The 23,659-nt window shown below is 46.0% G+C and overlaps 1 protein-coding gene across 4 annotated transcripts in view; it reads left to right on the top strand.

The window, feature by feature from the left end:
• The window catches only part of ULK1 (unc-51 like autophagy activating kinase 1), a 99,211-nt gene that overhangs the window by 26,511 nt on the left and 49,041 nt on the right, over window positions 1-23,659 (top strand). For all 4 annotated transcript variants that reach the window (XM_077835448.1, XM_077835449.1, XM_077835450.1 and 1 more), the window contains 4 exons: window positions 3,933-4,106; window positions 6,346-6,419; window positions 12,669-12,770; window positions 22,224-22,282. In XM_077835448.1, coding sequence (XP_077691574.1) covers window positions 3,933-4,106; window positions 6,346-6,419; window positions 12,669-12,770; window positions 22,224-22,282 — 409 coding nt within the window. The remainder of the gene's footprint in view (window positions 1-3,932; window positions 4,107-6,345; window positions 6,420-12,668; window positions 12,771-22,223; window positions 22,283-23,659) is intronic.

The raw sequence follows: 23,659 nt of genomic DNA, 5'->3' as shown, positions 1-23,659 counted from the left end.
GGGAGTTGCAAGGGGGGGTCACAAGGATATTTTAGGGGGGTTGCAGCATTGCCACCCTTACTTCTGCACTGACTTCAGAGCTGGGCATCCGGAGAGCGGCAGCCGCTGGCCAGCCGCCCAGCTCTGAAGGCGGCAGCCCACCAGCAGCAGAGAAGTAAAGGTGGCAATACCCTACCATGCCGTCCTTACTTCTGCACTGCTACTGATGGCAGCCCTGGCTTCAGAGCTGGGCTTCTGGCCAGCAGCCGCCGCTCTCCAGCTGCCCAGCTCTGAAGGCAACGCTGCCACCAGCAGCAGCGAAGAAGTAAGGGTAGCAATACCGCGACCCCCCCTCCCTTGTGCCCACCCCACAACTTCTTTTTGGATCAGGACCCCTACAATTACAACACCATGACATTTCAGATTTAAATAGCTGAAATCATAACATTTATTCTTTTTAAAATCCTGCGGCTGTGAAATTGACCAAAATGGACTGTGAATTTGGTAGGGCCCTAGCAATGGTGAAGATGAGCAAATGCTCCCTCTTTTTATAGGGACATTGGCACAAGTTCCTTGCTCAGGATGAAGCTGTAACAGCAGAGAAATGTTAAATTGGATCATGCTCTACTTTGCTTGAATGGCCCAGGAATTGGACAGGTCTGCTCTGCTGTATCTTCTCCCTCCCTCTCTCTGCTTATGGGATACTGCCCTGGAGATCAGCCACGGGCTAACCTCAGCACATTACTGCCCTTCAGAAACCTTTCTGGTGGAATAGTGACAGTCCCCCTTTCCCTGATCTCTTAGCCCAGTAGGGCAAGAAAATATTGCTAGACAGCTAGTGTGGGGACTAAACCAGCTAGCCGGAAGGTAAATAGGGAAGTTACAACTGGGAAAGCTACCAATGAGATCCAGGGGCTGTGCGCTTGCATCAAGCATAGCTGCTGGGAGGTGGGAAGGTGCCAGGACTTAGGCCATGTATTGTTTCTGCCTCCGGCTCGTGGGGTTCTGGAGACCCTGGCTGTAAGGGAAAAGGAGCTCTCTCTTCCCCGCTGTCCAGCGACTCCTGAGAGCAGAGTGGAGGAAGCAATGCAGCAAAAAGACCCTTTGCCATTCTACCCCTCCACAGCCTCCCAGCTGCTGTGGGGCAGGACGGGGGTGAGAGGTAAACGAGAGCTAGGAAAACTGTTTTTCTTTTCTCTCATGGTTTTTTGCAGTGAGGAAAGGGGTTTCCTTCCCAGCACTCCCCAGATTGCAACACGTGTGTGTCCGTCCATCCGTCGTCCGTCCCCCCGTCCGTCCCCCCCCCCCCCCCCTCCCGCAGAGCAGCAGCATGAAACTGACTTGACCCTTTTATTTTGTTGCTGCCCACAGGCTTCTGAGTAGCAGCGTTTGTGCAACGGACCTCAGTCTTGTATCAGTTTTATTCTGTTGCTGCTTCATCGCTTCGCAGAGAGGCAGCAGATGTACTGGAGCAGTCTGTCTGCCAGTTCAAGGCCGCAGCCAGGCATTGGTTTGCATACTACTCATGTTTGGGAGCTTATGTCTTCACACGCTTAAGAACGTGGCACTTAACTTTTGTTTAAGTGGAAGCTTAAATTCTCCACTGTTTTCTCCAAAATGAGTGGATTTTTGTAAATCCCCCTATTAATCTATTTTTGCAGTGTAAAGCAGTAGAAGACTAGCTCCAGGTTATGTACTCTTAACATGGGCGGGGCGGGGAGATGGCTTATCATGCATTTAACTCTTTTAGCTGGTAAATTATATGGAAACGGCTCAGAGAGGGTAATGCCTTGAAAACATTGTGGCTTTCTGGCAGCACTGCAGGTCAGAACAAGACTTTTGCAAGACTGTTTCACTGCTAGAGGCAAAGGGTGTTAAGCTAAAGGAATCTATAATAGCCTGGTAGCTTGACAGCATACGTACTGCTGAATTTAGAGTTGTACTTTTTTGTTAGGCAGATAGTGAGACAGTGGGGCCCATTAGATTTGTGGGTCCAAAATAAATCTTGAAAGAGATTATTTGTGGAGGGGGAGGGGCTGTCGTACTCTTTTAGTGATGATGGTCCCTGTTCCAAAGGTTCTGTAGCAGATTTTTGGAGTCAGTGTTGCCTGTTCAGAAGACCTGATGCTGTGGTTGTAGACATGTAAATCATGACTTCTAATCAGCTAAGGTGTTGGGAGGAAGGATGGTCCAGTGATTAGGACGCTAACCTGGCACTTGGGAGACCTGGGTTCAACTCTTAGCTCCACCACAGAAGTTCTGTGTGATGCTGGGCAAGTCACCTAGTTTCTTTGGGTCTCTGTTCCCTCATCTGTTAAACTGAGGTAATAGCACAGGATGTTGAGTATATTAAAGATTGTGAGGTGAGCAGATACTGTGGTGATGGGAGCCATATAAAAGTACCACAGATGGATGGATGGATAGATATCATGAGGAACAGTCTATTCAAGAGAAACTGGCATGGAGGAGAATGTAACCAGTCTTGCTGGACATACTAGACTTGTCTTTTTGCTGGTGTAAATCAACATGGCTCCATTGAAATGAATGGAGTATTACCCTAATGTACACCAGGTGCGGATCTCCCCCTTCATGCTCCTGAGAGTATGTGGTGTTAAAGATGAGACCATGCTTTTCATATAAGATACTGTCAGGATTAGTCGGACTAAAATTTCAAGGTGCCTTTGTAACAATTAGTATATTCCATTCACCAAGACTCCACTTGAAGAGTAGGTGTCTTGTAAATTCCAGTAGCGTGCTGGCTCATGAGAACAGAGTCCAGTGGGGGAAGAGAAGCTCTGCATACCTGTACATTGCTGTCACATGTATGAAGCAATGATCAGCTGGTTGACTGAGTGACATTTTAGGTCTGCTAGTTGTGAGTCTCCCTGCGAAGATTTGGAAGTTGGGATGGGAGTTTTTCTATTCTAATGACGTTCAGTCAGCCCACGTCTCTTGCTGTTTTGCATGCATGTGTTTTAAAGTAAAATATTTAATTTCCTGTGTTGGGCTAAAACTGCTTGTGCCCTGCTCTGTGTTGTCTTAAGGTTTCCTCCACTTTAGCTGAAATGGTAGAATAGTGTTTTGATGCTCTTGCCAGGATGGTTTAAGGCCTTACCAGAGAACAGCTGGTGCCCCCAATTAATGGACCCCCCAATAATTACTGGGGCATTTACGAGAGAGATGGTTTTATTCAAGTGAAATGTATGTCTTTGAACCTTATTTGTTCTTGAATATTAGCATCCATCCAGGAAGGCGTCACACAGTATTGCTATTGAGGCTTGTTCTGTGTTGAGTGGGCCGGATCCCGTCTCTGGTAGGCGTGTCTTACAGATGTCTTGCAGAGGTGGGGGGAAAGATGATTCATAAAATAGCTGGAGTTAATTTTGGATCAACCTCATTAGATGTGGGATCCTGTTTAGCTTCTTGATCCTTTCTGTATTTCTTTGTTTTTAAAATCAAAAGGTCCTAGAAGGCCTGCCTCCGAGGAGAATGCAGTTAACTGCATGCACATTTATAGAACTTTATTAATTTAAAAAAAAAACCGTTGTTTACTAGAGCGATGTATATTCAGTCTTGTCCCTGTTGGTGCATACCGTTACAGGGCCAGATACACCAATGTACACCAGGGGAGGATCTTCACCATAGTCAATGGAGCTGCCACTGAAGTCAGTGATGCTATGCTGATTTATAGCAGCTGAGGATCTGGCTCACGGTTCTTTGCATCATTTCAGATCTGGAGGAGAATGCAGTCTAGTCACCAGTACTTTAAGGGATGCTCTTCAAGAACCAGTTTAATAAAAGCCATGTGTAGTTACTTTCTCACTGAGTAGCTTGAGGGAGCGTTGGAAGTGCTGGATCCAGAGTTATCCTTGTTCATCTCTGTGGGGAAGCTGCTTTCTGCTTTGCTTCGTGATGGCTGGTGTTACAATCATTCTGTCTGTTTTTCCTTCCAGCTATGCGGACGCTTAGCGAAGATACCATCAGGCTCTTTCTCCAGCAGATAGCAGGTGCCATGAAAATGCTACACAGCAAAGGTATCATCCATCGGGATTTGAAACCACAGAATATCCTCCTTTCTTACGCTGGAGGCAAGAAGTCAAATCCTAACAACATTCGTATAAAGATTGGTAAGAACCTTTCTTTATATCCTGATTTAAGAAACACTTTCCCAAGAACCATCAACATGGTTTTGGAAATGGCTAACTAGCCAATCCAGACTGCTGCAACTGGATAAGAAACAAGTGAACTGATCAGAGGGGAATTAGGATTAGTGTTTCACCATTGCAGTGGAATGTCCTGAAAGCTCTCCAGGCCAGATCCTCAGCTGGTGTGCAGCAGTGTAATGCTGGTGAAGTCAGTAGAGCTATGCTAGCTCACACCAACTGAATGTCTGTCCCCCCCGGTATCCATTTGTTTTGTTTCTTACACTTGTTCCAAAAGAAGTGGATGCCGATCAGCACTGCTCTGCTGGATAACTATTGTGGTTAAGTCTTAAATTCTAGTGCATCAGCTGTATCCACCCAAGCTCCCCGTGATGTTTAAATGAAATCATGGGTAATCATGTGGATTATATATAGTTTGACTTCCTAGCCTAAGGATGAGTATTCAGATATGGAGCCTTTCATCTCTCGGGCTCTGTCTAGACTAGGAAAATAGCTAGCACATTTTAAACATAACCTAACCTGTTTTAATTAGCAAGTCTTTCGTTTTTAAACATGACCTGTTTTGCTAATCTAGTGATTGTCTGGATCGTTCGTTCCAGACCATCCCTGGTAGTTAGTGAGTGACAGAGTTCTTATGCTCTGGCTGTTCTGTGACATATGCAAAATGAATTGGGTGGACTCAGTCCAGTTACAAGTTGAGAGGTGTCTTTCTCAGAAAAACCAGTCATTCATTTTCCCCTGGGCAACAGTGGTCTAGGCAGTGATATTGATTGATTTGTCCTGGCCTTTTAAACGAGAGGTGGGGCATGCTGGCAGAGTGCAGTAGGAGAGTTAGGGAATTTTGGTGTCCCAAGACTGCAATCCCTACATACTTTGTGAATGCTGAGCTCTGATTTAAAAAACAGCACATAATGGCTGCCATCTTGGCTGACACCAGGGATTGACTCAGAAACCTCCAGAGCTAAAAATGTCCGTTTACAGCTCAAGCTTAAGAACCAGGTTGGATGTGATGGGCCCACATCCTCTGTGGATCAAGCACAGAGGGGTCCATGTATCATATGCTGATCAACGGGCTACACAAACACACACCAGAAACCCAGTTATTGAACTCAAGGTCTCTCTTAAAGGAGAGCTGTGTAGTCTCTTCTTGATTCATGGACACTTGTTGGACTATACTGCATGTTGACTGACACCAGTTAAATTACACCACGCTCTGTTTCAACTCTGTCTTGAGGAGAAAGCATGAGTGCCTTTTGGCTGAGAAATGAGGTCTGCCGGAGAAGACTGTGTGAAATTTTGCAGCCGTTCAGCTGTAGCTGAAGCGTTCTCCAGAATTCAAGCATGGATGGAAAGTAGAAGTGTTTAATAACCCACAGGCACATAAAAATGGAGGGCCATCTAAACAGCAGTCCTAGCTAATGTGTGCTGCATTAGTCTCGGTTCGTCGTACCCTTCACGCACATTGCTGTTTAACCATCCCTTTTCCTTAAGAAGGACAGTGTGTGGTCCAGGAGTGGGACTAGTCAGACATAATATCATTCTAATGACAGATGGCGATATAAACAGCAGTGTCAAATACTGCTTCAACCGAGCATGTTCCAAAGATACAGATGGTGGTGGGTCCCTGCTGATGTTTGTTACATTGTGGTCCAACCCTGCCTCCTGCCCTATGTCATGCAGTGTAATGATCAGTTCCCCAAATCTGAAGTAGTAGCAAGTAATGAGGGAAAGCTATCAAGCTATGCTGGACCTTCGCTGCATTCATAAATCTCGGACGAGATGCTCAGCTAGTGTAAAGAGGCATAGCTCCATAGCAGTCAACAGAGGCTTCCCAGTGTCCACCAGCTGAGAATCTGGCCACTGGAGTCCACCTGAAAACAACAAACATTGAACAACAGACACAGGAAAAATAGTGACTGTGGGCACCTTTAAGTGAATTGGGATTCCTTCCTTTTCATATAGAATGCTTTTTATAGCTGCATTGTCTCAACCCTTTCTGTTGTATGGAACGTGTAATAATGAGTGAGAGAAACTTGGGTTAGCTCGGGGGGAGAGTACAAGTTCTGTATTCAAAATGGGGGACGTCCCTTCTATTGAGGGACCATGGAGACACAGGAGGGCCCACGCTGGGGATTGAGGCAACTGAAGAAAGGTTGGGCTTCTCTAGAACGAGTGTATGAACTTTTTTTCTTTGTGTTTGCAGCTGATTTTGGATTTGCCCGGTACCTGCAAAGCAACATGATGGCAGCAACACTGTGTGGTTCACCTATGTACATGGTAAGTGCTCTCTGCTTATGTACCTTTTTGTGGTCAAACTGCGGTATTGTATGGGCTAGCAAAAAGCAGGCCCTACCTGACATGTGGAACCTGCAGTGGTTATTTAGGTTATTCCAGTCAAAGCGCTGTGCAACCGTTAAGCCTAGTTCTTCCTTTCCTCCCCCCAAGACCTGGATTTTGAGTTCTTAAAGCTGTTGCTGTAAAGTGAAACCCTAGTGGAAGACCTGATAAAGATTCTCTGAGCGGCAAGATGGCAAACATCTATGCTGCTGTGCTGGCATCTGCCTTTCAGGCAACCACTGGTAAATAATAATAGACTATTGATTGACCCCATTCAGAAATTGCCTCTTCCAGATAGGAAGCAGGGCCCTTCAGTTAAGGCTTTGGGATCTAAAATCAGTGCTATCCCTTTACTGCAGGCTGAGTAGCAAAGATGCAAACTAGGAATAGGAATGACATTGCAGCCATAAGGCTTTTTTCAAGGTGCTGCCTTGATAAAGGGCCTTCCGGACAAAGCGTCCTCTCTTCCGTTGCTCTCTGTTCCCAGTGTTGAGAGACAGTGGCCCTCTGTTTGTCCTTCAGCCAGCCCGTGGTGTACCTGCTGTATATATTGATTGGGCTAGATGACAGCAAGCTGGATACATTTTTTTTCTGGTGTGATATGTGAACACAGAATCATAGAAATGCAGGGCTGGAAGGGTCCTTGAGAAATCATCAAGTCCAGCCCTCTGCACTGTGGCAGGACCAAGTAAACCTAGACCTTCCCTGACAGGTGTTCATCCAACCTGTTTTTAAAAACCTCTGATGATGGGGATTCCACAACCTTGGTAGCTATTCCAGTGGTTAGCTACTCTTACCATTAGAAAGCTTTTCCTCATATCTAACTTAAATCTCCCTTGCTGCAGATTAAGCCCTTTATTTCTTGTCCTACCTTCACTGGACATTGGGAACAATTGATCACAGTCCTCTTTATAACAGCCCTTAACATATTGGAAGACTCTTATCAGGTCCCCCATCAATCTTCTTTTCTCACGATTAAACACACCCAGTTTTTTAACCTTTTCTCAGAAGTCAAGTTTTTTAAACCTTTTATATTTATGTTGCTCTCCTCTGGACTCTCTCCAATTTGTCCAGATCTTTCCTAAAGTCTTGTGCCCAGAACTGGACACAGTTCTTCATCAGTGAATAGAGCAAGACAGTTACCTCCTGTGTCTGACATATGACATTCTTGTTAATACATCCCAGAATTATATTATTACCCATTTTTCTCAGCTGCATCACATTGTTCCATTTGTGATCCTCTATAACCCCCCAATCCTTTTCACCAGTACTACCAGCTAGCCCGTTATTCCCCATTTTGTAGCGGTACATTTGATTTTGAATTCCTAAGTGAAGTACTTTGCACTTGTCTTTATTGAATTTAATCTTATTAAATTCAGACCAATTCTCCAATTTGTCAAGGTCATTTTAAATTCTAATCCTGACCTCCAAAATACTTTCAACCATCACAGCAACTTGATCCCATCTGCAGATTTTCTAACCATACTCGCCACTCCATTATCCAAGTCATTAATGAAAATACTGAATAATACCAGACCTGCGATAGATCTCTGTGATCACTAGATATGTCCCCTGAGTTTGATAATGAACCATTGATAACTAGTCTTTGAGTACATTTTTCCAGCCAGTTGTGCACTCACTATATAATAATTTCATCTAGACCACATTTTCCTACTTTGCAAATGAGAATGTCATGGGGGACTGTGTACATCACTAGGCCAGTAACTGTCAAAGAAAGAATTAGGCTCGCTTGGCGTAATTTGTTCTTGACAAATCCATGCTGGCTACTCTATATAACACTATTACTTTCCAGATGCTCACAAACTGATTATTTAATCATTTGTTTCAGTATCTTTCCAGGTATCGAAGTTAGGCTGATTGGTCTATAAGTTCATGTGTCCTCTTTGCTCCCCCTTTTTAAAGACAGGTATGTTTGCCCTTCCCCAGTCTTCTGGGACCTCACCAATCCTTCATGAGTTCCCAAAGATAATTGCTAATAGTTCTGAGATTGCTTCAGCTAGGTCCTTAAATACCTTAGGATGAATTTCATCAGGCCCTGCCAACTTGACTATATCTAACTTATCTAAATATTCTTTAACCTGTTCTTTCCCTCTTTTGGCTTGGGTTCCTTCCCCCTTGTTGTTAATATTAATTGTGCTGAGTATCTGTTACCATTAACCTTTTTAGAGACGACTGTAGCAAAATAGGCATTAAACACCTCAGGATTCTTGATGTCATCAGCTATTAGCTCTGCTTCTCCCCCTAAGTAGAGGCCCTACACTTTCCTTCATCTTTCTCTGGCTCCTAATGTATTTGAAGAACCTTTTCTTACTGCCTTTTATGTCCCTTGCTAGTTGTAATTCATTTTGCACCTTAGTCTGTCTGATTTTGTTCCTACATGCTTGTGCTATTCGTTTGTGTCTTCTTAGGAATTTGTCCATGTTTTCACTTTTTTGTAGGATTCCTTTTTGATGTTTCAGGTCATTAAAGATCTACTGATGGAGCCATATTACCTCTTACTATTCTTTCTATCTTTCCTTCGTTACAGGATAGTTTGCAGTTGTGCCTTTAATATTGTCTACTTGAGAAACTGCCAGCGCTCCTGAATTCCTTTTTCTTTCAGATGTTCTTCCCACAGGATGTTTCCCACCAGTTTTCCGAGTTTGTCAAAGTCTGCTTTGTCCTTTATTCTGCCACTCTCACTCCTTCCTTTCCTTAGAATTGTGAAATCTATCATTTCATAATCACTTTCACCCAAATTGCCTTCAACCTGCATACATGTTACCAATTCCTCCCTGTTAGTCAGAATCAAGTCTAAAATGGCTGTTTCCCTGATTACTTCCCTATTTTCCAGAACAACAAGTTGAGGCCAATACATTCCAAGAACTTATTGGAAATTTTGTGATTTGTCGTATTACTTTTCCAACAGATGACTAGGTAGTTAAGTCTCCCATTACTACCAGATCTTGTGTTTTGGATATTTGTGGTGTTCTAGAAATGCCTCATCCGTCTCCTCCTCCTGATTTGGTAGTTCATAGCAGATCCATACTGTGACGGCACCACTGTCTTTTACCCTTGTTGTCTTTACCAAGAGACTCTCAAATGGTCTGCCTCTCACCTCTTTCTGGGCCTCAGAACAAGTGTATATATCCTTGATGTATAATGAAACACCGCCTCCCTTTTTATACCCTGCCTGCCCTTCCTGATCAAATATCTCCCCCTATACAAGCATTCCAGTCGTGAGACTTATTCCCACCAAGTCCTGTGATGCCAGTTAAGTCATAACTGGACTTACGTACTAATATTTCCAGTTCTTCCTGTTTATTCCCTATACATTTGTGTATAGACATCTCCTCGCTGTCAGTAAGAGTTGTGCCCCATTAGTAGAGGGATAAAGTGGGACTGATGGAAGAATTGTAGCCTCCAAATCTTGATTAGAAACCTGTCCTGCATCAGGCTGAGCTTCAGAGCAAGCTACTGAGATACAAGGTGACACCTACTTTCAAACAAAGGAGACCATGCTTTTATGTGTTTAAAGCATGCTCCAGAGGAGGTTGTAGGATAGCAGAGAGGATTGTGACTAGTCAGGAATGTAGGGCTATGTTAGGAAGCTGGCATGATGCCTGCACCTCACTGCTTTCCAAATCACCCTCTCTGTTGTCACAAGCACTAAAATTAAACTCCAAACGAGAGAGATTTCGGGTTATAAATATCTGGGTATCTGCTCTCATGACCCGTCTCTCAAGGAGAGAGGTGAATTCTCAGCTTTCCGTAGGTAACCTGGAGAATCTACCCCTACAGTCTTTAAACCTGCTGCTAAATATTATTTCACAGCCTAACCTAATTCTAAAACAATGACTGTAAGTGAAGTTCGCCTGGCTTCTATTGCGATCCACATCTACTTTGTGCCTTGGTCGAGCCAGTTGCCTGCAGGATATTTGCTTAGATTGCAAACAGACATACTAAAATAAAAACCACCCCACCCACAACCCTTAGGGATGAAATGTAATGTGATAATTGCTTGTTCGTGTGCATGGAGTCAACTGGTATAAAATAACCTCGGTGTATCACTCACACAAAGGCAGCAAAATTAAAAATGACCAAACCAGGCCTTCGATGTGGTCCGTGCGACTGCTCTGCTTGATTCATTGGAAAGTCAATGCTCTCCCATTAATTCAGGCTGGGGTTTTCAAAGGTGATATGGGGAATTAGACCTGGTCTGCCCTATAAAGGTAGATTAGCTTAACTAAGTCGCTCAGGGCTGTGCAATGTAGTGAAGCTGACCTAAGCCCCATTGTTGACCGTGCTACGTCGAGGGAAGAATTCTTCTGCTGACCTAGTTACTGCCTCAGGGAGAGGTGGATTTACTACAGGGATAGAAAAGCCCCTTCGGTCACTGTAGTGTCTACGGTGCAGCTGGGCCACTGCTGTGTTTTTATTATAGACATTGCCTGAGATGGCCAACTCTCATTGAATTTCAATGCGGTTTAAATGCCTACTTTCCTTAAGCTCCTTTTAAAACCCCCAGCCTGAGCCTTCATCCTGGCACAGGTCTTGGCTGCATTATACAGTGGCCTGTAGCTCCACTGTGTTTAAAACTGTGTCTGTCGGTGCAAACCAAAGCAAGCCTGACTTCCTCTCGCTTTATTGTTGAAGCCAGTTGTTTGTTGACGTGCTGTATATAAGGGTGATGTAACCTCTTGAGAAACTTTCCTGAACTGTCTATTTTTAGTGACGCTTTTTCTTTTACGTTCTCTTGCAAGTAGATCAGATATCTGGTTCACGTTTAAAGTGAGAGAGACAATTTTTTTTTTGGAAGTACTCTGGGAATTCCTTTTGGGTTTAAAATGTTCGATGTTCTTGGTTTAAAGGTGATTTTTTTGGGGATGTGTGGGGGTGCTAAGTTCTGAGTAAAATGTGTTCTGAGTTCTGGGGGGCATTAAGGGGTTTACTCTGCTGCTGTCATGGGTCCCTGTGTGTGCATGCTGAGCAACAGATGGGTGGGGTGGCCTCTGCATTCCCTATCTGTGTGTCCTCATGCATGCTCGTAATCAGCCCTACTTTCTTGCCTGGCCACAGTAAGAGGAATGCTATGTCAGTGTGAGGATGCAGCAAAGGGGGCTGTGTCTGACCCCTACGGAAATCTGGGTCCTCACCCAGAATGGTCCTGAGCATCCACATCTTCCACTGACAACCGTTTCCTTGACTCTGTTCATTTGGTGTTGAGGCAGACAGGCAGGACTTCCTGTCCGTGCATTGTTCAGAGTGGGGTGTTTTTGTTTTGTCCCCTCTCCTCCCAACACCACCGCCAGTCCAAAGGGAACAAATCTTTTCTTGTCCTTTGCTTGTGGCAGAGCTAGAAAACTGATCCCCTTCCAGTCCTGTCTTCTGTGAGCGTTAGAGGAAGTCTCTTTTATAAATATAGGTTTTAAGCTTGCCTGTCCTTCTCCCACCTTCACCTCTGCACAGATCAAGAGGCACATTGCATTCTGAGCTATTGATCACTCTGAATCCATGCTATCTTTAGCTTCTGGAGCAAACCTGCCGTGAGGAGTGGTGTGCATTTTGTGGAAGGTTACAGACCACAGAGATTGTGGGGACTGACCTCTTTTGGATAAACACATGGGCCTGCTTTTGAACTCCAGTCACGTCCACTGGCATGACTGCTGCCACACGTCACAGCTGCCTGCTTGGGTTAGCCTCTTAAGAAATCCATGGAGTGGGAAGGGCTGAGTTACCTGTACCAACTTGATCCCTTGTTTGTCATGGCTGTAATTGGTAAAGTTGGGACTTGAACTGGAGTGTGTGTGTGTGCATTTGCTTTGTTTTAGAAGGGATGCCTGTGCTGTTCTAAAGGGACTCCTTTGTTTGCAAGTTGATTCAATAGAGATTGTCATGCCTGACAAGGGGAAGCGCTGTTTTTGCCTACAGTGCATCAGGCAAAAGTAAAGTGGGCAGTGCCTAAAGTAACACCATGCCTCAAGTAACCAGATTAGTGTTATGAAACTGCCTCCTTGCTAATATGAATGCAGCACTTTAAAGCAGGGGGGAAAATTTTTAATCTCTTTTCTTTTGTGGAATCTTGGCCCAGTGCTTTTTTTAAAAATTAGGGGCTTCTGTTTCTCTGGCAGCTGCCAAGAAAAGAGCCAAGTCTTTGTAAACAGAACGCTGTGTTCTCTCTCCACGCAGGCCCCAGAAGTCATTATGTCCCAACACTATGATGCTAAAGCTGACCTTTGGAGTATAGGAACCATCATTTACCAGTGTCTGACAGGAAAGGCTCCCTTCCAGGTGAGTGGCTCTATGGCTATTAATGCTTGATGAGTTTCTTGCTGTTTTTCATCTGTTTCATCCACACCAGGGGTCACATACTATACTGAGCATGAGGAACCCAGTCTCCGGGCAAATCAGCCTGTCTGTCTGTCCATCCCACTGAGCGAGATAGGCTCATTAATTCTCAAATCAATGGGATGCTCCCATCTTTTTTCAGTGCTGCAAATATTGGTAGAGGCCGATGCTTCTTCTCCAGAGTCTGCCTCAGGGCAGCAGCGGAAATATATCCCCATGTGCGTGTGTTCTTGTGAAAGGCCAGCTTTTCAGAAGATTATCTTGGACCCTTAAAGCAATGGTGTCCCCAGCAGCTTGCTTTAAAATCAGTTTCCCTTTACGACTGTGCACAGGGAATATATATTTTCTGTTACGCTTGAGGGTGTAGGGCAGGGGCGGGCAAACGTTTGGGCCTGAGGGCCGCATCGGGTTTCTGAAATTGTATGGAGGGACAGTTAGGGGAGGCTGTGCCTCCCAAAACAGCCAGGCATGGCTCAGCCCCTGCCCCCATCCAACCCCCCCGCTTCTCGCCCCACTGACGGCCCCCCCGGGACTCCTGCCTCATCAAACCCCCTTGATCCCTGACAGCTCTGCGGGAACCGCTGCCCCATCCACCTCCCCTGCTCTCGGTCCCCTGACTGCCCCCGGACCGCCCACCCTAACTGCCCCCCGCTGCCCCATCCAACCCCCCCCTTATTTCCTGACTGCCCCCCGGGACTCCTGTCCCATCCAACCACCCTTTCTCCCTGACCACCCCCGGACCCATCGCCCCTAACTGCCCCCCACTACCCTATTCAACTCCCTTCTCCTTCCTGACTGCTGCCGACCCCTGGGACCCTTGCCTCATCAACCCCCCTGCTCCCTGTCCCCTGACTGCCCCCCGCCATCCCATCCAACCCCTCCTCTCCTTCCTGACTGTCCGTCCCCTGCCCCCATTCAACCCCTGTTCCCTGCCCTCTGACTGCCCAGACCCCTATCCACGCCCCTGCCCACCCCCTGAAGTCCCCTGTCGTCTATACAACCCACCCACTCCCTGGCCCCTTATCGCGCTGCCTGGAGCACTGGTGGCTGGCAGTGTGGCTGCACCAGGACAGGCAGCCACGCAGCACAGAGCACTAGGTCGGGCTGTGCTCTGCAGCCCTGCCACCCAGAGCATTTTGCGGCATGGCTGCGGGGGAGTGGGGACAGCCTCCTGGACCAGGAGCTCAGGGGCCGGGCAGGACGGTCCCGTGGGCTGGATGTGGCCCACGGGCCATAGTTTGCCCACCTCTGGTGCAGGAACTATGAGGAAGATCTACTAATCGGAAGGGAAATATTATGGCTGATTGGTATGACTCTGCTTTGAAATGGTGCATTGTAGCTGAAATAGCCTGGCTTCTGGAGTAGATTAGGAAGGTCTTATTGAAGAAGTCTTCTGTGTAAATATTGGTTTTTTTTTCAAGACCAGAAAGGGACCATTATGATTATCTAGCATCTAACCCAGGCCTTAGAATTCCACCTAACGTGCCCATAACTTCTGGTTAAACTCAAGCCTGTCTTTAAGAAAGACACCCATACTTGATTTAAAGATGGCAAGCGATGAAGAATCTAGCACATCCCTCTGTGAATTGTTCCAGTAGTGAATTACCCACGCTGTGCACCTTGTTTCCATCTAGCTTCAGCTTCCAGTTTTCTCCTCCCAAGCACCAGTTGCTCACATATGGTTATACTCATCTTGCTTTGTTCCTCTTATGCCAAGCAACGGGGGGTCCATGGTTTCCTCCACCTACCTGTTGAACTCCCCAAATCCTCCCGTTCCGTACCCCTTTCCAGGACATTCATACAGACTTAAAACCTTTCCCTAGCATGATCGCCTCCTTTCTAGCCAGGGGAGCACTATCAAGGGACTTCCTTTTGGAGCCTATCCATCCGCGTCGATGGGTGCATTGCAGAGTGATGTGCAATTTGCTTCCTACTTTTCAGAGGCTATTTCTACACTGCAGCCGCGAGGTGAGATTGCCGTATGTGTAGGCATAGCCCCAGAGTGCACAGGAACCTCAGTGCATACCTCTGTGGTTAGACGGCTATTTTTAGCAAGGTCTGCCTATACGTGCAGAAATGGCACCCCCCAACTGCAGCGTAGACCTACCCAGAGTCTCAGTGTGTGGGCTCCTGTCTCTTTTTTAGCCCAGGAAGCAAGAGACCAAGAATCAAACCAGGGTTTTCTGCGTATCAGTGCAGAGTGACATGGGGACAACGGCCATGAAAACGTCAGTTCTTCTCATCAGATATGAATTGATCTCAGGTCGCTCTTTTTGGGGGGGGGCTGAATTTTGAAACCCTGATCACTGTTGCAGCGGCCACTGAAACCTGATTTTCCCCGCCATCCCCCAATCCATCCGAATGACTGACTCACTGAAAATGAAGATAACTAAAAGAAAACTCTCCAGTGACATAAGCCCCGTTTTACAAGCTGCTGGATTTTCTCTGCTTTAGATTCAGAACTTTCGTAACTTAAAGTGAGATCTTGAATGTTTATGAAGTTATGTAACCGGGAGGGATAAGGCGATTTACAAGCCTGTTAGAAATCTTACAGGAAGGAATGGTTGAGTGTGGCCGTAAACTGAGGCTTTTATTTTGGTGTGGTCTCAGTGCTGAGGGCATGTTTTCCTTTCTAGATGCCAGGGTTATTTTTTCATCTCAGTTTTGGGATCTTCTCTGACAATGCTTTCTGGTTTGCCCACCTCGCTCTGTAACAAAAATGAGCCTTCATCTTCCCTGCATGTGTAATTTTTGGTTTTACAGTATCTCCTATGGTCGGCATGGAAATTTTGACCATTTCATAGTGGCTGGTTACACTTTCTTGTTCTCAGTCTCAACAGCTTTGTTTAATGGGGAAGGGGGAAGAAATAAATGTTAGGAGAAAAGAAAATAAATATTGTGTTTGTTTAAAATAAAGCTGTGTGTGTATACACACAAAGCTTTGACTCACACATATAAATGAGATCCTTGCCCACTATTAAAGTATCTCAAAGCTCCACACAAACTACTGATGGAAATTTCCCTGACATTGTTGGCCAAAGCTGGCATTGTAGGCATGCTGCACTCACAGGCAACCCTGGGGTGGCTGACTTCTTTGAAAAGCCTTACGTATGTCCATTATTATTATTCAGTGACAAATGCCTTTGTAACTACATGGAAATTTTCCTGTGACAATATTCTTTTTAGAAAATTGTCATGGCAAATATGTTACCCAGCCTGCTGTACTCAACTCTGCCAGCCTGGGGCTGGGGCTGAGGCTCCAGTGAAGGGGAAGGGCAGAGAAGCTCTTTCTATTGTTCTGCCCTCTTACTTATGCGGAGATGAGGCAACCCTACAGTGCTGTCAGATCAGCAATCTGGGTGAATTGCATAGGGAAATAAGGGGTCACCTAACTCCTTGGCATGAGAAGAGTGACTTCAGAAGATTCTGCTAGGCAGAGATGCAGCGTGCATGGGTTGGAATGAGTGTTTTCCTTTAGTGGGCACGTGTGGTACATCTGTCTTGATTTCCTTGCCTCTATCTTTTGGGGGTTGTGCTTTGGCAACAAAATACTGAGCCCTGTTTTGTTACTACAGTAACCGTTATGAATCTGTTTGATCAGGGAGAAAGCAAAGCCCAGTCCAGATGGTCCTCTGAGTATGTGTGTGTGTTGAGATCGTGTGTTTACACTTAAGACAGAGGTTACCAACCGCTTTTCCCAGATTGTAAGTTCTAGGCAAATGAAGCCGGCCTGTGGCAGATGTTGCGAGAGCTAGTTAAATGTTAAAGGACTTTATTCCCTCATTTGCACCATTGGAGGCTTTGCAAGAGGTGCTGCAACAGCTGAAGGTCTTGGAGTCGATAATAATCAATTGTGCAAAGAGGTGGGGAGAGCATGGAGTGCAATTGTTGGTAGGTGCGGACTGGATAAAGCAGGGTTCGGTTTTGACATTTCTGAGCGGATTGCAGAGCAGCAAAATTAGCACAGAGTGGGGAGGTGGCTAGGGTGCCCAGACCCGCCTGGACAGATCAGCCAAGGAAAGAAGGTAAAGAGGCAGCTGCATCCCTCCAACACTCGTAAAGGTGCCTGCTTTCTACTGTCCAACTGAGACCGCTTGGAGTGTGTCTTGAGCCTGAAATAACCCAAATGCAGAACAAAGAAACTCTGGCTGGACAAGCCTGTTAGTCCAGTGTCCTTCCCCTGGCAATGGCCAGTGCCTGATGTTTCAGAGGAATGCAACCCCCTCTTCCTGTCCCAAACCTGGCTGGGTCCAGCGGGAGATGGTGGCTGCCCCTCAGCAGTGATCTGTTTCCTGTAGATTTTGCTGTCTCAGAGAGCAAGGTCCCCTTGAGTTTCACCCTTCTGGGTGGAAGTTTGTTCGTCGGCCAAGGTAGCTTATTTAGCCCGTGCCTGGGGAGGACACTTGCACGTCTGGTTAAGATTTTGTTAGATTCCTCAAGCCGAGCCAGAGAACGGCTGACTGCCGTTTCCCCTAGTGCAATGGAATATGGGATCCAGCCCCTCCGACATCTGCCTGCGTTTCACCTGTCATGAGCATCCATTGCTACATCTGGAGAGGCTCACAGGTGTGCTGTACACGCAAAAGGTTGTCCTCAGCAAGAAGATGAGTCTTTAAACGTACAATAGACTTCATGGGACTTGGGTAGATGGATAAGGAGCTAGCACGTGTGGAAAGGCTGGGTCCAACTGTCTTGCTTTTCTACTGGGGAAATGTAACCTCCCAAATCAAGGCAGAAGAGGGTGGGTGGGTTTTCTTCTTCTTTATAGCTGTTTGTAGAAATGAAAATGAACAGCAGCCACGTCACCCAAGCCAACTTCCCTGATCTCACCATTCCTCTCCTCACCCAACAAACACACCATGTCTGATTGTCAGACCTGGACAGTTGGTAGCGTGACTGTCCAAGCTGTCCAAAGGAGCTTTGTATCTTAAACATGTCCATCAACAAAACAAAGAGCCTGCCAGGGGGGTAAGATTAATAGGATGCATAATCCCTATCGACAGATTTGCTGAGCTTTGTATTAATGTTGAATTGTTAATATGCCTGGCCTAACGAATGAGGTGGTGGTCCAGAGTTGTGGCTTTTCTGCCTTATATGACTGAGGGCTCGCACTGTGTTTTCCCTTCTCTTGCTGTTTTATTTGTTTGTGTTATGGTAACATCTAGAAACTCCAACAGAGATCAGAACCCTTTTGTGCTGCGCCCTGGACAAATACATAGACACAGTCTCTCCCTAAAGACCTTACCAATAAAATAGGCAAGGCAGACGGGAAGGAGGGGGGAACAGCCACAGAGAGGGGAAGAGATTTGCCTAGGGACACAGCAGGTCACTGGCAGAGCTAAGAATAGAATCCCAAACTCCTGAGTCCCAGTCCAGTGGCCTGTCTCTTAGCCTGGGGACAGAGCTCGAACCAGGCACAAGAGTTAAAAATTAACTTGTTTCAGAGTAGCAGCCGTGTAAGTCTGTATTCACAAAAAGAAAAGGAGTACTTGTGGCACCTTAGAGACTAAACAATTTGATTCCTTATGGTCTTGATTTATTTGTAAGACTTGGCCAGGTTGTACAGTCTTGATTTAATTTTTCAGAGGAGCAAGTAGCACTGATGTTCCTGGGAGTTCCCGGTGCAGGGCGCCTCTAAAAATCAGGGTGCAATTTTGTGGGGTGAGGTGGGGTTTAAGGCTTGTGTTGCAACTTTCTATGCCTATGAGAGAGAGAGAGAGAGAGAGACAAATGAGAATGGCAATAGTTCAAACACTTAAAAGTGCTGGTCTGCCAGCTCTGAAAGAGTTAAGCTGTCTGTGTGTGTTCTCATCCCAGCTAGCTGCTAGATGAAAAATTAATTTCCAAGCCTGATGCACTGAGCCTGCTGCGCTATTCTTTCCCAGTTCATTCTGCCTAGATAAGTACTAGGATTATGTGCCATTTATAACAACCATAAGGAATTTACACTCTGAAATGAGCCTCCAGTGCAACTGATGAAGGAAGGTTTTTATACCTGGAACTTAAACAAACCTTTTGTTTGGAAAGCAGGCTGGTTTTATAGCCCCAAACTGAGTTAACCGGAGCCAGTCCTGTGTTGTGAGGGATGAGAAATTCCGTTTCTAGAATTGCTGCTGGTTTTTGCAGGATTTGGGGAAACTGTGCTGATTTAAACACACACCAGAAGCAGATAGTGGCTAGGTGACAACAAGTTAGTCAGCTAGGGGAAGAGAGTGAGAATGACACTATAGGCTGGTGCTTAGCATGCTCACCTAGGATTTGGGAGATCCAGGTTCAAGTACCTGCTCCAGTGACTAATTATTTATACGCAGTAGAACAGGAGAGATTGAGAGAGACCTGCTGAAATGTAGGAGATCCAAGTTCAGATCTCTTCTCCACATTAGGCAGAGATGGGAATTGAACCTGGGTGTGTCTTGTCCCAGAAGAGTACCCTAACCACTGGGCTGAAGGTGATCTGCCTACTTCCCTCCCGCAGTGTTTTGTGAATCTAGTCATCCCTGGTTTTTGTCAAAGCAAACAAAGTGGGTTGGTTGAAATGAAAGGTTCAGATTCTTATTTTTTTAGCTTGTGAGTTCATTGCAACTTTTTGTTTTTGATTTGACCTGAAACAAAATTTATTTTCAATTTTTCAGAATTGCCAGCAAATGGAAACGGCCATTATTTGCCCAGCTGTACCTGTGAATTTCTGTTCTGGGGGGGGCAGTATATTACCCCCCAAAAGCATGGAATAGTTAGTGCAGTCAACAGATCGTTGACATCTGAGCTTTCCCAACAGTGCGCAGCCTTGATCAGCACTGCCTGTATAGCGAGATGGTTATAGTAGGTCTAGTCTTAACTTATTCCTAGACGTGGAGCCGGATGGCTCAGCTGATTAGTCACGCAGTTACACTATGATGCAGGCCTATCTGGGCCATTGGTGATCAGAAGTGTCATCTGAGGGGGTTTGGTGGCCAATGTGAACTGGGTTTGGTAGTGTCAGTCCATTTCCCAGCAGACACATGATTACATTGTAGTTACCAATGCTGCAGAAAGGACCCTCTTGGGCAGCGCCAGCTAAGAGACCAAAGTTTAGTTGGGCAGGGATTAAACCACCCTACCACTGCTAGATGTGTTGCCTCCAGAACAGGTGAGAAGCTAATCGCTAAGCCAGTGTGGGGGAAAGTTGCAATAAAACCTGTTCAGAAAATAAATGCAAGACTCCCTTCTCCAAACCTGTGCGTCCAAACTTTCCGTAGTCCCTAAATTGCCTTTTTATTAAATTTTAAAAGGGGGAGTTTTGTTAAAGGGTTTTATTTGTGCTCAAAAAACATGCTCCCAATTAACTTTCACTTTAAAGACGTGCTCCTTTGATATACTGCAGCTGTTACTTCTAGGAAGCTTCTGACAAAATGTTTGAAATAGATCAGAGATTCATTGCATGTCTAAAACAATTGAGCTGTTGAACCAGGGAGTGAATAAAGAAGACAGACAATCCTTCTATCTCTTGCTGACATGAATAAACACTTAACCTGATCGTCGTGGAACTGTATTCCCACTTGTAGGGTTCTGTGCGTGTGTGTGTCCATAGCCTTGCTGTCAAGCTCTTCTGTGCCATGTGTGCCCAGGCTTGTTTGAAATTGGACGAACAATGAGATGCGAATCACAGAGCAGGATCCATGTGGGGGAAGGGTACCAAAAAATAAAAGGCAGATCTGTACTGAAATAAATCAGGTTAGACTGCCAGGCTTGGAAACGCCGTCCCATAGATTGTCTTCGGTGACGCGGCCACCTCTGCTGCACAGGGGGTCGCTTAACATTTTTGTGAATCTGGAAAACGGAGCATATCGCTGTGTCCCAGTTTTGTCCCAGCTCTTTCCATGTGATAACGAGGGATCGGTTGCCGCAGAAAGGAAATCTGGGACAGCTTTCTTGTTCCACTGAAAGAGAAGCTCCGCTTCCTTGTAGGAAGGGGGGGTGTGTGCGTGCGTGGGGGTGTGCGTGCATGAGCACACGTGCGAGCTTAGAAACAATAGCTTTGTCACAAACTCTGATCAGCCGAAGTTTTGCAGCTCACGAAGGGCCTGATCCAAAACATACAGAAGTCAACTGATCTCCCATTGGCTTCGCTCGGCTTCCAATTTGTCCCAGTAGCTGTCGTTAGCTGAGTTTTCACCTTCAGGCCTGCAGGTGCTGTTGAAGATGGGCAGCATGCTGTGAAGTGCTGGCTAAACACCAATGGCAAAACAACCATGTGACTGCTTGTCCAGCCTCTAAGCATGCTGCAGCCGTGACAGCTCACACCTGTCCACGGCCCAGTTTGTCTGTATGGCCCCCGCTGGCTCCTTAAGCAGGTTAGTTGACCTGAAATGCTTCCAATTCCGAAATGGTCTTTTGAGGTCTTTTGGTAAATCTGCCTGGTTCTCTGCTGATCCCTAGGGTCAGGACAAACTGCCTGTGACCTCCCAGTGCCTCCCACCTTTTGCAAACATTGCATCCTGCAGCAGTGATCGGGCCAGAGCGTGACTCTTTCCCTTCTCTCTTCCTCATTCCCACTTGCCTCCATGTCTGTGGTTTGCATGCCAGCCAGTCCACACTGCGTTGCATTAGAGACCATTGGTCTAGGCTGAAAGCTTCTGGACACGAAGAACGCTCTCGGGGAAATTTACAGGTTCTGTATTATTTAGTTCATAAAAAACAAACAAAAGAGGAACAGCATGAGGAGGCTGTATGGGACTTTGCTTATTTCCTGGAGACTTTATTTTTAACTCTGGAGGCTAACCTCTCATAGTGGGTAGCATTATTTTTTTAACTCTTGTCTCTCCCAGAATTTGATTTCTTTATGGTCATGACCAAAAACACACTCTCATCCGTGATAACAGCTGTAGCTTGAGAATTGCTGGCAAAAGACGCTAGGGTCTGGTTGTCTTGATTTTTCAGTTTCTCAAGAGAACTGGTGTTCTCCACTGATGCCTTTCACGTCAACAACCTCCCTGCTCCCTTTCTTAAGACCCTGAAGCACTAATCCATGTTCTCTGCAGGAGCTGCCATTCATCATTTGGAACTCCTCACGTCTGCAATTATTTAGCCTCCTGGGAGAAGGTTATTCGGGCAGCTTAGAACTGAGCTGCAGAACTCATGGAAATGAAGCTGAGCCTTCAGAAAAGGAGAGGAAAATAGAATCAGGTCAGGGACAAAAATACAGGAGGCTGAAATACTGTATTTTCAGTTCACACCGCAGTCTGGGTATTGCAGTCTGTAGGGTCTCCTGAAATAGAAGCTGCTCTCCCTGCTAGTCCAGCAGCAGGAAAGCAACCACAGTACACTTCAAAGCAATTGTGAAATAGGTTAAAATAATAATAATTCCTCTCCCTTCGTTATTGCAAGCTGCTCTAGACACGTTTTCTTTCTTCTCCATAGGCCAGCAGCCCTCAAGATCTTCGTCTCTTCTATGAGAAAAACAAGATGCTGATGCCCAAGTAAGCATTCTTCCAGCATTACTATTTTTTCCTACTTGCTTACTCTGTCTGTATTTACACCTGTCCTCTTGTGCCATCAGCTCATCATATTGGGGATATGACTTAACTATTTGGCCACCTGCCTCTACATTCCTTAAGCAGCAGCAGTGTGGTCCAGAGAGTGTCAAGCTGCTGGTAGATTTCCCGAATTGGCTCTGTCTCCTCCCACAAACACCCATTTCGCTGCTGCTAGAACATGCTTTGTATGGAAGCTGCCCTGCTGAATAGAGGCTTTTTGCAAGCGATTTCCAAAGGCCTTGTTCCCCATGTGCAAGTTGGCCTTCCTGTGTCAGGTACTACCTACTGGGTTCAAGAGCAGCCATGGTTTTCCCCATTGCAAGCTCTTCCCAAGGTAGCATCCAATACTGCAGGCCTTCCTAGCAGCACCAATCCTGTAGCACTCATTCACTGCATGTAGGTCACATACCCAGTTTCCCATGTGCCAGGAAAGCCACTTCCTGAGCCTGTAACCTTTTCAGAGGGAAATACAGAGCTGAGTGCGTGCCCTTGGCATGTGGAAATTGTTTCAGTTCCCAGGGTGTGTCAGGAGAGCAGCGTTCTCATCCCAGAGTGGTATGAACTCACTGCTGGAATAATGAAATAGCTGACGTACAGAGTGCTTTTTTGTTAAATGGGTGGGAGCTTTTATTTTGATGCTATGCTCTTAAATGAGAGCCACGCTGTCTCCTTTAGAAACCTCCCTCTGACTCTCTAGAGATGGACTTAAACCCACACTCCAGATCCTCTGAACCTTGGGAAAAATTGGATCCCAACTTGGGAAGCTCAAACCCAGCATGACATTTACCTGAGGTGGGGGACGAAAGAAAAGTGAACTGCACATAAACTGTCTTGTCGGACCTGACGTCCTATCCCGAGCTGCTAGGCGGAATTGGCGTAGAGGGTGTATAGCTTAATAATGTGTATAACTTTGTAGGGTGTGAGTTCATTGTGTCAGGGGGTATATAGTTAATTTATCCACTAAAGCAGCCACCAAAGGGGAGTCAAGAAATCAAGGCTTTATAAATCCATAACGATGCACAACGTGCGTGAATTTTTTTCTTTTCTTGTGACGAAAATGATGGTTTTGATCAAAGTGTTGAACGTTGTGAGCCCTGCCTCCTCCCTGTGCTTGTAGCCCAAGGGATCATGGGAGTCAGAACAGCCTTATGGTGGGAGGAGCCCGTGGCAGAAAGTGAAGCAGATGCGCCCGCCCCGCTCATCCCTAAAAATAAATTCATGTTCCCTTATGAATCTGTACATTTTTAATGCCTGGGAAATATAATCATTTCCAGGAAAAGCCTTTTTCCACCAGTAGGAGCATTCTGCCCTGTCAGCATT

This window comes from Eretmochelys imbricata, chromosome 15 (assembly GCF_965152235.1).
Source record: "Eretmochelys imbricata isolate rEreImb1 chromosome 15, rEreImb1.hap1, whole genome shotgun sequence".
NCBI classification, from domain to species: domain Eukaryota; kingdom Metazoa; phylum Chordata; order Testudines; family Cheloniidae; genus Eretmochelys; species Eretmochelys imbricata.
Note: the sequence above shows the minus strand (reverse complement) of the source record. Positions and strands in the feature narration are given on the sequence as shown.